The following is a 15,292-nucleotide window of genomic DNA, read 5'->3' on the forward strand; positions in this document are numbered from 1 at the left end:
TCTGATTTCCAGAAGAGACTGTAGCAGCAGCAGCATTATGTACAAAATAAGTGACAAACAATACGAAAAAACTAACAAAATAGCACTGTTGGTTATCAGCTATCTTCTCCAGCGCCAAAGTCTTATTGGGTATGAAGCTACAAGCTTGGCACACCTGTATTTGGGGAGTTTCTCCCATTCTTCTCTGCAGATCCTCTCATTCTTTTCTGCAGATCCTCTCAAGCTCTGTCAGGTTAGATGGCGAGTGTCGCTGCACAGATATTTTCAAGTCTCTCCAGAGATGTTCGATCGGGTTCAAGTCCGTTCTCTGGCTGGGCCACTCAAGGAAATTCAGAGACTTGTTCCGAAGCCATTCCTACATTGTCTTTGCTGTGTGCTTAGGGTAGAAACTCTAATGTACTTGTCCTCTTGCTCAGTTGTGCACCGGAGCCTTCCACTCTTCTTTCTATTCTGGTTAGAGACAGTTTGTGCTGTTCTGTGAAGGGAGCAGTAAACATAAGAACTTCAGTTTCTTTCCAACTTCTTGCATGGAATAGACTTCATTTCTCAGAACAAGATTAGACTGACGAGTTTCAGAAGAATGTTCTTTGTTTCTGGCCATTTTGAGCCTTTAATCGAACCCACAAACGGTGATGCTCCTAATACTCACCTAGTGTAAAGGAGGCCAGTTGTATTGCTTCTTTAATCAGCCCAACAGCTTTCAGCTGTGTTAACATAATTGCAAAAGGGTTTTCTAATGATCAATTAGCCTTTTGAAATGACAAACTTGGATTAGCTAACACAATGTGCCATTGGTACACAGGAGTGATGGTTGCTGATAATGGGCCTCTGTACGCCTATGTAGATATTCCATAAAAAATCTGCCGTTTCCAACTACAAAGTAATTTACAACATTAACAATGTCTACACTGTATTTCTGATCAATTGGATGTTATTTTAATGGACAAAAAGTCCATTAAAATGCTTTTCTTTCAATTAAACAAGGACATTTCTAAGTGACCCCAAACTTTTGAACGGTGGTGTATTTTTTAAATCCATTTTAGAATAAGGCTATAACGTAACAAAGTGGAATAAGTCAAGGGGTCGGAATGCTTTCCAAATGCACAGTTGATCAACTCTCCAGTAGGAGGTGCTGCCCAGCCTATAGTTTTTTTCTTATCAAGAATATTACGTTGAAGATCTGATGTTGTTTCCAAGGTACAAATTCAACATATTTTATACAGGGTTTGTCTAGGTTTAAAATGGGTTATTCTGGAACTCCAACAGAGGAGCTAATACACCACTCACCTCCTGCACAGATACTAGAGGGCTCTGCTGCCAAGATCTCGATGCACGATCTCTTCAGGATCTGAGTGAAGGGAGAATCGCAAGAGAGAGAGAAACAGGGAGAGGGAGAGGGAGAGGATGAGAGGGAGAAGGCGATGGTTAATGGTGAAGGCGGGAAGCAGCACTACTGGAAACGTAAATCTGTTAGAGTTAGAGCTGTTGAGGCCTCCTGAGTGGTGCAGCGGTCTAAGGCACTGCATCGCAGTGCTTGAGGTGTCACTACAGACCCTGGTTCGATCCCAGGCTGTGTCACAACTGGCCTTGCCCGGGAGTCCCATAGGGCGGCGCACAATTGGCCCAGCGTTGTCCGGGTTAGGGGAGAGTTTGACTTGGGGCCTTTACTTGGCTCATCGCACTCTAGTGACTCCTTGTGGCGGGCCGGGTGCCTGCAGGCTGACCTCGGTTGTCAGTTGAACAGTGGCTTCCGGGTTATGCGGGTGGGTGTTAAGAAGCGCGGTTTGGTGAGTCATGTTTCAAGGGCGCATGTCTCGACCTTCGCCTCTCCCGAGCTCGTTGGGGAGTTGCAGCGATGAGACAAGATCGTAATTGGATATGACAAAAAAATGTAACTTAAAAGACAAACACAAAAAGAGTTAGAGCTGTTGAAAGTATTTAAATCTTATACCATGGTATACTTTCAACAGTGTTGAAAACATACCTTACAATAGTGAACAGGTGTTTGCATCATTCTACCAACCCCAACAACATTGCCCTTACTGAATCAATGACTCCTTGCAGTGCCTCAAAGCCATCATTCACAGGGAAGACATGGTCCTTACTGTCGGCTATTGTCCAAAGCTAGGGAGTGAGGAGAATTCTAATTCAATAACAGTGTAATAACAATAATAATCCCCTGCTCACAACAGAAACATGTGAACGTGGCTCACCTGGGTTTCATTGAAGTCTTTTACTCCCACGCAGTAGACTGAGGCGCCCAGTTGACGCGATCGGCTGGCCTAGTTTTCAAAAGGGTCACACAAATAGACATTAAAGTTATTTCATAACTCTATATTGACCAAAGTAGAGAGAACTTCATGTCTGGTGTTAGATATATAGAAAACCAATACAACACAGTGTATAAAGGTGTCTCCATAAAGGATGAGCATTGATTCTAGGAAGCATCTATGGAAGGCATGCACGACAGATTTGGGGGTTTTCTCCAGCCATCTCAGTTTGTGCAGATATTTAGTCTTGAGTCATGGCTGACACATGGAGACAAAGATGTCCAAGTTTTCTCCAAAGCAGAGTTTGCTGTCTATAACGGTGCAGGCATTTTTGTAGCAGTCCACTTGATCGATTGCTTTGGTTAAATCTTGTGCTTTCATGGTCATAACCAGAGTCTGAGTTTTGGTGAGGTCCACGGACAGGGTGAATTTTAAGAAAGCCGGAGCTCATTTACTGAATTTATATACAGTTTAAAAACTATACAATGACTTCAGCCATTATCACCTTGGCTGCGGTAGGTTCATTCACCTTAGTCGATCTACAAACACATAGCCTATTAGCTATACAATTAGCCGCTACACATTATCTCAGCACCAGGATTGAAAACTATAATGTAATAAGTACAGAGGGTTCTGTTAGCAGAAAAAGTATTTTATTAACAAAAAGTAAACAAATTAGTTTTGATAGCTGGCCAGATAGCTGGTTAGACAAATTTACCAATGTATTTAATATACTGACATGGGCTAATTGAGTGACTGTCAGTAACAAGGTTTCCATCCAACCTTTTTACGTGTATAAAGTACAAAAAATGTCATTACAGGCCTGATGGAAACACTACATTTTTCTGTAAACTTTTCAAATGTCGACAAAAGAAAATACGATAGACAAGGTGGGATCTTTCTGTGTCGGTCAAATTTATTATGCAAACATTTTTGGTGGAAACGATTTTTATGCGCAAATGTTGATATAATAGCCATCATATCGAAATAAACTTGGAGTCATGCGATGACATGTTGTGTGGTCTTTCCACTACGACTCATCGTGAAAGCATACAGTTTATTAGGTTACAGATGAAATAAATGATGATGGTGGTGAAAATGCAAGGTATGAGCTTGATGCTCCTTTCCAATAAATATTGAGGATCTTATTCTGGTGGCATGATAATCACATTTGACATTTGACAAATACAAATAATCTCGCTCTTTTGTCCATAATAATAATCTCATAATGTAGACTATAATTGTGCTTTAGCCAACAGTGTACAGCTAGTGCTGTTGGCTAGAGTGCATGTGCCAATACCAGAATGTGCACACTCACTATATAACACAAAAAAAAATTGTGAAAAAAACATCATTAGAGTTGAAAATGCAATGGAAACACATTTTACTTTGGGAATGGGAATTGAATGGCAAAATATATTTTATGCACATTATGTCATCATGCGCAGCGTTTTATCTGCAACAAATCAATTTGATGGAAATACCTCTGGTGACAAATGCTCAGATTGTTTTTTATGCCAATTGAATGGAAACCTAGCTAGTGAGTGACAACTATGTTTCGAAATACCACCTTGTGTATTCTACTACTCTAACTCTCAACAGTAAATTGAGACCCCAACTGAGTTCCTAAAAAGAAAAATAAGGGTTTTTGTTTGTTGAAATTCGAAAAACCTCTGTGTCCTCATTTAGTTACAGTGCTTTGGGTGATCTTCCACAGCCCATGATGACTTCTTGGGTCTTGGTGAGTTTAAGTAAACTTCTCAAGTCTAGGAAGTTCTGCACAAAATTAGCATCAGCCAATGTATGGACTGATGGAAACATCCAGTTATTGAAAGGCTTGAGTTTAGGCTCTTTTACATTTCACTAGCTGTAATTACTGATGTAACCAGCTGCAGGAAGATATTCTACATAACCAAAAGTATGTAGACACCTGCTCGTATAACATTTCATTCCAAAATCATGGGCATTAATATGGAGTTGATCCCTCCTTTGCTGCTGTAACAGCCTCCACTCTTATGGGAAGGCTTTCCACTACATCTTGGAACATTACTGCGGGGACTTGCTTCCATTCAGCCACAAGAGTATTAGTGAGGTCGGGCACTGGTGTTGGGCGATTAGGCCTGGCTTGCAGTCGGCGTTCCAATTCATCTTAAAGGTGTTCGATGGGGTTGAGGTCAGGGTTCTGTGCAGGCCGTGTTCTTCCACACGGATTTCGACAAACCATTTCTGTATGGACCTCTCTTGTGCACAGGGGCATTGTTATGCTGAAACAGGAAAGGCCCTTCCCCAAACTGTTGCTACAAAGTTGGAAAGCACAGAATTGTCTAGAATGTAATTGCATGCTGTTGCGTTAAGATTTCCCTTCACTGGAACTAAGGGGCCTATCCCGAACCATGAAAACGGCCCCAGACCATTATTCCTCCTCCATCAAACTTTACAGTTGGCACTACTGTATGCATTGGGCAGGTAGCATTCTCCTGGCATCCGCCGAACCCAGATTCGTCCGTCGGACTGCCGGATGGGGAAGCGTTATTCATCACTCCAGAGAAAGCATTTCCACTGCTCCAGAGTCCAATGGCGGCAAGCTTTACACCACTCCAGCCGATGCTTGGCATTGCGCATGGTGATCTTAGGCTTGTGTGTGGCTGCTCGGCCATGGAAACCCATTTCATGAAGCTCCCGGCGAACAGGTTTTGCAAAAACGTTGCTTCCAGAGGCAGTTTGGAACTCTGTAGTGAGTATTGCAACCAAGAACAAACCATTTTTTACGTGCTATGCGCTTCAGCACTCGGCGGTCCCGTTCTGTGAGCTTGTGCGGCCTACCACTTCGCAGCTGAGCTGTTGTTGATCTTAGACATGTCCACTTCACAATAACAGCACTTACAGTTGACTGGGGAAGCTCTAGCAGGGCAGACATTTTATGAACTGACTTGTTGGAAAGGTGGAATCCTTTGACAGTGCCACGTTGAAAGTCACTGAGCTCTTCAGTAAGGCCATTCTACTGCCAATTTTTGTCTATGGAGATTGCATGGCTGTGTGCTCCATTTAATACACCTGTCAGTTATGAGTGTGACTGAAATAGCCGAATCCACTAATTTGAAGGGGTGTCCACATACTTTTGTGTATATATATAGTGTATTATCAGAAACAGAGTTTCTAATAATGATAATTGCAGATTATGACAGGCAGCAGAGTACTGAGAACCCGCTCTTCCAGGACTGGAATATCCTGTGGAATGTGGTTAGCTATTTGAACTCTCCTCACTCTGTGAGTGTAGAGATACCGTAGACATTGCCAATAGATCATCCATTACTGTAGGTCTAAAACCAATATTTATCTCACCTCTCTCTCTGCCAGATCAAACTGATTCTCCCTCAGTTCGCCATCTGTCAAGGCAATGATGACACTGGCCGTACGGAAACCTGATGGACCAGGACAAATTACTTACAAGACAATAGAGCAGAACAAAATCTCCTCAGAACACAGACTGTACTGTCTATCTGTCTCTGAAGGTGAAGATAATAATTGGATAATTCATTCTATTACCTCTGATACCATAAATTGGGTTCAATGGGTTTTATTTGTACTGTTTTGTGTCTACTTATGACATAAAGAGAGCCAGAGTTCTACCCAAATTATTTATTCCAAGTGCAAAAAAACAAGAATAATCTACTCACTGTCACCAGCATAGTAGATTTGTTCACTGGCCTGGAGGAGCAGATAGAAGCAGAATGTTTAGAAGGATACAGTGGGGCAAAAAAAGTATTTAGTCAGCCACCAATTGTGCAAGTTCTCACACTTAAAAAGATGAGAGAGGCCTGTAATTTTCATCATAGGTACACTTCAACTATGACAGACAAAATGAGAAAAAAAATCCAGAAGATCACATTGTAGGATTTTTAATGAATTTATTTGCAAATTATGGTGGAAAATAAGTATTTGGTCACCTACAAACAAGCAAGATTTCTGGCTCTCACAGACCTGTAACTTCTTCTTTAAGAAGCTCCTCTGTCCTCCACTCGCTATCTGTATTAATGGCACCTGTTTGAACTTGTTATCAGTATAAAAGACACCTGTCCACAACCTCAAACAGTCACACTCCAAACTCCACTATGGCCAAGAACAAAGAGCTGGACACCAGAAACAAAATTGTAGACCTGCACCAGGCTGGGAAGACTGAATCTGCAATGGTTTGAAGAAATCAACTGTGGGAGCAATTATTAGGAAATAGAAGACATACAAGATCACTGATAATCTCCCTCAATCTGGAGCTCCATGCAAGATCTCACCCCATGGGGTCAAAATGATCACAAGAACGGTGAGCAAAAATCCCAGAACCACACGGGGGGACCTAGTGAATGACCTGCAGAGAGCTGGGACCAAAGTAACAAAGCCTACCATCAGTAACACACTACGCCGCCAGGGACTCAAATCCTGCAGTGCCAGACGTGTCCCCCTGCTTAAGCCTGTACATGTCCAGGCCTGTCTGAAGTTTGCTAGAGAGCATTTGGATGATCCAGAAGAAGATTGGGAGAATGTCATATGGTCAGATGAAACCAAAATATAACTTTTTGGTAAAAACTCGTTTTTGGAGTACAAAGAATGCTGAGTTGCATCCAAAGAACACCATATCTACTGTGAAGCATGGGGGTGGAAACATCATGCTTTGGGGCTGTTTTTCTGCAAAGGAACCAGGACGACTGATCCATGTAAAGGAAAGAATGAATGGGGCCATGTATCGTGAGATTTTGAGTGAAAACCTCCTTCCATCAGCAAGGGCATTGAAGATGAAACGTGGCTGGGTCTTTCAGCATGACAATGATCCCATGACACACCACCCGGGCAACGAAGGAGTGGCTTCATAAGAAGCATTTCAAGGTCCTGGAGTGGCCTAGCCAGTCTCCAGATCTCAACCCCATAGAAAATCTGTGGAGGGAGTTGAAAGTCTGTGTTGCCCAGCAACAGCCCCAAAACATCACTGCTCTAGAGGATATCTGCTTGGAGGAATGGGCCAAAATACCAGCAACAGTGTGTGAAAACCTTGTGAAGACTTACAGAAAACGTTTGACCTCTGTCATTGCCAACAAAGGGTATATAACAAAGTATTGAGATACATTTTTGTTATTGACCAAATACTTATTTTCCACCATAATTTGCAAATAAATTCATTAAAAATCCTACAATGTCATTTTCTAGATTTTTCATAGTTGAAGGGTACCTATGATGAAAATTACAGGCCTCTCATCTTTTCAAGTGGGAGAACTTGCGCAATTGGTGGCTAACTAAATACTTTTTTTGCCCCACTGTACTTTATTGACCAATATGAGACAGCAATTTGTCTTCTGCTTTTACCCATAGATAGATTATGTGAAAATAAAAATAGATTTTTGTCATTTTTGCAGAAGGACATCTAGCTGTTGCCCCAGTTACCTTCAGCTACTGGTCTCCAATCCATTACTCACCCTTTGGAACCCTTTGTGCATAAAAGTGTCTCCCCCAGGATGCACCATGCGGAGCTCTTCCAGGCCTGCCCGAATCTGCTCCCTGCTCACACCCAACCACAATATACCATTGGTACCGTCAGTGTATCGTGTGGGCAGTACCCCCGTAATAGAAGGATTGACACACAGTACCCTCCACAAAACGATTGACCAATGAGTCAAATGGGCAGATAATTAAAAGTGTTGTATTATGAGGGGATTATGTCTTGCCTGTCTTCTGTTAGTTTCATCAGGATACGTCCCTCTGTAGAAAATACAATGAAGGACATCCGCAGCTGAGGGCTAAAGAAATACTTGAGTAAATAAGGGACACAACGTATATTGAAAGCAGGTGCTTCCACATAGTTGTGGTTCCTGAGTTAATTAAGTAATGAACATCCCATCATGCTTAGGGTCATGTATAAAAATGCTGGGCAGGCCGTTATTTTGGATACAATGGCTATGCTATGCTGGTTTGATGAGCTTGAAAGTGACGTAAACCATATGCCATGGCCGTCTCAGTCACCAGATCACAACCCAATTGAAAGCTTATGGGAGATTCTGGAATGGCGCCTAAGACAGCGTTTTCCACCACCGTCAACAAAACACCAAATGATGGAGTTTCTCCAATAGAGTTCCAGACACTTGTAGAATCTATGTCAAGGTGCAATGAAGCTGTTCTGGCTTGTTATGGCCCAAAGCCCTATCAAGACATTTTATGTTGGTGTTTCCTTTATTTTGCCAGTTACATGTAGATGGGAGGGTATTTCCACATTTATTTTTTATTTTTTTTATTTTAATTTTTATTTCACCTTTATTTAACCAGGTAGGCTAGTTGAGAACAAGTTCTCATTTGCAACTGCGACCTGGCCAAGATAAAGCATAGCAGTGTGAGCAGACAACAAAGAGTTACACATGGAGTAAACAATTAACAAGTCAATAACACAGTAGAAACCAAAGTTGACACACAGACATCATCTCTTTATGTATTTTGCTGTCTTGTCCAAATACTTTGTGCAAAAACATGTCTGTTTATATCCTTACTGGAATTGATACATCCTTACTGGCCAGTATACATTAATTGAGCTCTCTGGTACTTGTAGTGGTATCTGGGTAACGATCCAGGCAATACTGTACCTTATGAATTTATGAGCCAGGTGATCAACAAAGTAATAGATCTCATTCCAGTGGTGCTGCACACTCCCGGACCTAAAAGAAAGGTTAGAAGATGTCTGTTATTGTGGTGGAGCTGTTAAAAGGGCCCTTACAGCTACCATGATTGAACTGTCCACAAACCAATCGCTGCTTCCGTGTGTCCTCCAATCAGCTCTCTACAGGGCGTTAGCTAATGATAATGCGTTATCCTGCTCAGATGTTACATAACGCATTATCCTGTTCAGATGTAACATGCATCAACCAATTTTATGAACTGGGTGGTTCGAGCCCTGAATGCTGATTGGTTGAAAGCTGTGGTATATCGCGGGTATAACAAAACATTTATTTGTACTCTTCTAATTACTGTATGTTGCTATCCAGTTTATAAAAGCAATAAGGCACCTCTTGGTTTTGTGGTATACTGTATGGCCAATATACCACGGCTAAGGGCTGTATCCAGGCACTCCTTGTTGCATCGTGCGTAAGAACAGTATACCATATATTGGCCATATACCACACCCCCCATGCCTTATTGCTTAAATATACCAAATCTGTGGTGATAGAGAGAAAAATTCAACCATCAGAGAAACACTGTAATGACCAGTGGTGGAAAAAGTACTACATTCTAATACTTGAGTAAAAGTAAAGATACTTAATAGAAAATGACTCGTGTGAAAGACACCCAGTAAAATACTACTTGAGTAAAAGTCTAAAAGTATTTAGTTTTAAATATACTTAAGTATCAAAAGTTAAAAGTATGAAGAATTTACATTTCCTTATATTAAGCAAACCAGACGGCACAATGTTCTTTTTCTTTTTACTATACTTACGGATAGCCAGGGTCACACTCCGACATCATTTTTTTTTTAAAGCATTTGTGTTTAGTAAATCTGTCAGATCAGAGACAGTAGGGATGAACAAGGATATTCTCTTGATAAGTGTGGGAATTGGACCATTTTCTGTCCTGCTAAGCATTCAAAATGTAATGAGTACTTTTGAATGTCAGGGGAAATGTATGGAGTAAAAAGTACATAATTTTCTATACGAGTGTAGTAAAGTAGAAGTTGTCAAAAATATAAATAGTAAAGTACAGATACCCCCCAAAACTACTTAAGTAGTACTTTATAGTAGTTTACATCACTGGTAATGACATAGTTACGGATAAAACAACAGAGCCTGTCAATATAGTTTTTTCCCCCCACCTTTCACTGACACAGACACAGAGAATAGATACTGTGTACTTCCTTTACTTTTTCATTTAGACCGCAGACGTTGTAGAATAAGTATTTTTATCCTCTCTGGGGTTTTACTTTGAATGCATGCCATACACATTCCATTATGATTGACTTCTATCAGGAAATATTTTCAGAATCACAATCAAAGGCAGTTTGAGTGAAGAGAATGGGCCAGACGTGTATAGCTCCAACACATTATCTAAGCCCTTACTTCTATGTAGAACCAGCAAAAAGAGGATTTCGCCCAGTACGGAAATTTGTGCACTCACTACTTTGCACTCACTAAGTTTGTGCACTAAGTTTGTAAAATTTGTGCCCTCACTAAGTGACTCTGCATAAGAGCATTGTCTAAATGACTAAAATGTTTTAAAAAATAATAATGTGTGTGCGAGAAATAGGGAAAGAGAGAGAAAGTGTGCACTAATGTAATACCTTTTTATAGAAATATGTTTTTTCTCAAGTGGGTCGTTCTTAAATTGAGGTCGAATTTGTTCATGGCATTTTGGAAGAAAATGTATTTGAAAACATATTCCCATTCTATATCAACTAAGATGACAGCTTAATGACTTTAAATTGTCCCGCTTTAAATTACGTGCAGCTTATAAAGGCTACATAAAGCCTTCATAAACACTACATAATAATGTAATGTGATACAGCCTCTTCACAAGGTCCTTTGTTGTTCTGGGATTGATTTGCACATTTCGCACCAAAGTACGTTCATCTCTAGGAGACAGAACGCGTCTCCTTCCTGAGTGCTATGACGGCTGCGTGGTCCCATGGTATTTTTAACCACGTGACAATATACATATATATATTTTTTTAAATGTAACCTTTATTTAACTAGGCAAGTCAGTTAAGAAAAAAATATTATTTACAATGACAGACTAGGAAAAGTGGGTGAACTGCCTTCAGGGGCAGAACGACTGATTTTTACCTTGTCAGCTCGGGGATTAGATCTTGCAACCTTTCCGTTATAAGTCCAACACTCTAACCACTAGGCTACCTGCCACCTAATAAAGAGATCCTCTGCTTTTTTGACACCACACTCCACAAAGCAAGTCCTGCAGGCTCTACTTTTATCTTATCTTGATTATTGTCCAGTCATATGGTCAAGTGCTGAAAAGAAAGACCTAGTTAAGCTGTAGTAGGCCCAGAACAGAGCGACACGTCTTGCTCTTCACTGTAATCAGAGGGCTAATATGAATACTATGCATGCCAGTCTCTCTTGGCTAAGAGTTGAGGAAAGATTGACTATGCCACTTCTTGTTTTTATAAGAAACATTAATGTTGGAAATTCCTAATTATTTGCATTCTCAATTTACACACAGCAATGACATACACACTTACCCCACCAGACATGCCACCAGGGGTCTTTTCACAGTCCCCAGGTCCAAAATAAATTCAAGGAAATACAGTATATATGTCAAGGAAATACAGTGCAGTATTATACAGAGCCTTGAGTGCATGGAACTCCCTTCCATTATATAGCAGAAGTTTCAAAACACAAATAAAGCAACACCTCACGGCACAACGACTCTCCCCATGTGACCTACCTGTTGTGTGTATGTACTGACATGTATGTGTAACTGATAGATTCGCACACATACACTACATGTTAATGTTTTTAAATGTATGTACATTTTAAAGTCTTTTGTCTGTCATGTATTTTTTGTTATGTGTCGGACCCCAGTAAGACTAGCTGTCACCATTGGCATTGGATAATGGGGATCCTAATAAATCAAATAAAAAATAAAAGCAGGGACCTCGTGAAATGGGGAGTAGTTTGGACAGCATTAAGGAAAAATATTATTCAGATGATTACCAGTATGTGTTTGATGATTACCTTGGACAGCAACACTAGACTCAGGAAATGAGCACAGCTTTTCCAAAAAGCCAGTCAAATAGGATAATGTCAATGCAACTTTGAGATGTGACCACTTTAGACTTGATAAGTGTGGTGCATATAGACAGGTTTTGTTAAGGATGGAACTTAATGTGCCTTTTTCTGTTGGCCTAAAGACGTGCCAGAGGTTTTGAGTGATTGGCCAATTCAGACTGACAGAATTAGCAATACAGCAGTTATGAATACTTATAGAATGTCCCACATATTTAATGGATATGTTTACGTATTTGAAAGATGTTGATGCTTGAAAGTCTGAATAATTTGATTGCGAAAGGATAAATCAAAAGATTTTTCTCTCTGTCCTTTCTTTCTTTGCCTCTCTTTTCTTCCCTCTCACTTGTTTTTCTGTCCGTTGTACTGTGATATGAGTCCCAGTCCTGACACAGCTGCCAAACACTCTGGAGCTTTGGAACATCTGGGCCTAATGGTGAAAGGGTTCTGCAGACCAGACACACATGGAGAGAGGTTTGGGGCATAGAGAAAGACAGGAGCTCTCCCCACTGCACACCGCACTGTGGAAGGGGAAACGACGGGGGAGTCATGAAGTAGCTACCATTGCTCTGCATGTTGTATGAAGACAGTCACACATTTCACCCATGCATACTGTATTCTGATTAAAGTGTGTGAAATACTGTATGTGATCTATAGCAGGGTTTCCCAAACTCGATCCTGCCCAACCCCCCAAAACATGCACACAGAGGGGGCCCTAGGACAGAGTTTGGGAAACACTGATCTATAGAACTGTTAATATGACATATTTGAATTGCTTGTGGGATGAAATGTAAAGCAGCAAAAAATTATCTAAAGTAGAAATGTATTGTTTTCTCACTTCAAAACGGATCTGATTGCCTTTGCACGTTCAAGAGCAGAATTTTATTTACTTTTATTGTAAACTTGGTTATTTTTATGGTAAGTGTTACCACATGCATCCAAACAACTTGTAAAAAAAAATACATGAACTAATGGTTTTGTGGGGCTATTTTATTCTAAAATCATCATATTTGCTAGCTTTCATATATCCTCTAGCGTGACTGCTCACCGTATTGTGGATGAGAATAGAATAAGACAGCACTAACTGGATGCCACCTCACACTCCAATGTCAAAAAACTTTCCCTTATGGAAGCTCGAAATTACTGTAGTTCTGTATTTTAGTATGGTGCGCCACAGAAATATCATTGCAATGGAGCTGCCAATAATTGGGGGGGGGGAAATCACCATCTTTAAAAGAATTTGGAGACAGTGGGCGGGGTGAGTCTGGAACGGTAAGGAACACATGACTTGAACACATAACAATAATATACTAGCATTACCCAGCATCCTACATGCCATATGGGCAATGTTTTGTGAAAACAGAGATTCTAAGGCTCGCACAACAAGTTTACAGATTGCCTATGTTTTTTGTTGGCAGTTTTTTCCCAATTTCGTTTTCCAGTAGAAACAAATGGAGCCTCTTGATAGAGCAGGCGGGGAAAGCTGAGGAAGTAGATTTGACCAGTTTTCTGCTGTGCAGCTTTAGTGGAACTGATTGGAACCACTAGGGAGAGGTTAGTATGCAGCCTCTGGCTCCCTGGGTCTCTTAGACTGCATATCATCTACATACCTGCTCTAATTTCTGCATATGTACCTCAGCCCAAGCACCCCCTCCCCTCCACCAACTCTATTTCCCTCTTCAACCACCCCAACCCTATGCTCAAACACTTCCAATTATCATGCCTCTGGTTCCGATTAGTGGATCACTCCATAAAAAATTTTTTTTATAGGAAAATGTCATTTCTCGGTGTAAGTATTTCTCTGGGCAATAATGATAAGAATGTATAGAAATGTCCAACATGTGGTAGGTGACTTGCTGGGACTAAATGGAAGCAGGCTGCTACAGAGCCTCTATGGATGCTCCTGCAGAAAAGTGAGACTTGGAGCAGGCAAGAAGACAGAGGAGAACACTCACTTGTCCAAAACGAAGTAAAGGTCAAACCCCCCGTAGCAGGAGGACCCTGCCTCCCTCCCGTCCTGGCTCTGTCCTGCAGTGCCTGCCACCAGAATTGCCATCAGGGTGCAGATCTCTGCTGCAAGCATAGTCTGCCTGCAACTGCCCAGAGACATTATTCCAGCTTCAGGAGAAAGCTGCAAAATCAAAATGAACACCTTCAAAAAGTCCAAACTAGTCCAAATAATCTCCTTTCAGATAGTTCCTGTGTTCCCCAGCACACCGCCTCGCGGTGCGGTGATCCACCCAGAGTTAAGATTCCAGGCATGAAATATTCGCAGTCTGGATCAGCATCCCATCTCCACAGCAGCAGTCCTGTGCCGGGAGAGGGGGAGTGGAGCTGCTTGGACTGAATCAGGAAGAGCTGTTCCAGGTCAAACACTCTCTCAAATCAACACACACACACACTGGCAGTGGGGATACATTTTTGTCATGCAGTACTTTTTCCTTTCTTTCTATTGTTTTTCTTTCTTTCTTCCCTCTGTTTCCTACATCCTCAGCAATAGTGCCACTTAGTGGCAAGTGGGTTATGACTGCAGTGATTATGATTCCCCTGTAGTATTTTGCCGTATTTTTTTATTTTCTTTTTAGCACACAACTTTGCATAAAGTTTACAATTACAAAAAGTTAACTATTTACTATGTTTTTTTCTACAAAGTCGGTAGCAGCAGTGTAATTAAAACCTGGCAAAATCAATTGACGTTAGTTAGAAGTCCAGCTATCAACTGTTGGTAAAAGTAATTGTTTTTCAATAGTTTGTAGTAGTGATCACAGGGTGGCTTGTTACAAACACACATCATTCATCAGAACAGAATCAAATATTCCACATAGTTCCTTTATTCACATGCATTGTCTTACCTAAGGGTGCTAATTATGTTTATTTTACATAATTTATTTGACTGGGACAATGTTCAATAATAAAAGATTCAGGACTCTATTCAATCCGTATCGCAGAAGTTCAGCGTTACAGCGTGATTGAAATTTGAAGAAATGTTACCGCGTTGGCAGAGACGGCATTCACGGTAAACGCTGCATATGTCAGCTCAATCGGAAATGACCTTGTCAGTCATTGACATAAAAAAAAAAAACATTTGGCTTGACAATGACAGCAATGGAGTTGGCAAGAGCACAAACAGATAGGAGGCCAGCGTCAATTATTTTAGGCATGGACTCTACAAGGTGCCAAGCGTTCCACAGGGATGCTGGCCCATGTTGACTCCAATTCTTCCCACAGTTTTGTATAGTTGGCTGAATGTCCTTTGAG

General features: G+C 41.0%; 1 protein-coding gene across 1 annotated transcript in view; it reads right to left on the bottom strand.

The window, feature by feature from the left end:
• LOC109893608 (anthrax toxin receptor 1-like) overlaps positions 1-14,436 on the bottom strand; it is a 39,249-nt gene extending 24,813 nt beyond the window's left edge. The window contains exons 1-9 of the mRNA XM_031826423.1: positions 13,990-14,436; positions 8,888-8,959; positions 7,982-8,053; positions 7,733-7,814; positions 5,948-5,978; positions 5,613-5,692; positions 2,214-2,282; positions 2,044-2,124; positions 1,288-1,348 (exon numbers count right to left, since the gene is read on the bottom strand). Coding sequence (XP_031682283.1) covers positions 1,288-1,348; positions 2,044-2,124; positions 2,214-2,282; positions 5,613-5,692; positions 5,948-5,978; positions 7,733-7,814; positions 7,982-8,053; positions 8,888-8,959; positions 13,990-14,144 — 703 coding nt within the window. The 5' untranslated portion in view covers positions 14,145-14,436. The remainder of the gene's footprint in view (positions 1-1,287; positions 1,349-2,043; positions 2,125-2,213; positions 2,283-5,612; positions 5,693-5,947; positions 5,979-7,732; positions 7,815-7,981; positions 8,054-8,887; positions 8,960-13,989) is intronic.
• Between the last annotated feature and the right edge of the window lie 856 nt (positions 14,437-15,292).

This window comes from Oncorhynchus kisutch, linkage group LG6, assembly GCF_002021735.2.
Source record: "Oncorhynchus kisutch isolate 150728-3 linkage group LG6, Okis_V2, whole genome shotgun sequence".
NCBI classification, from domain to species: domain Eukaryota; kingdom Metazoa; phylum Chordata; class Actinopteri; order Salmoniformes; family Salmonidae; genus Oncorhynchus; species Oncorhynchus kisutch.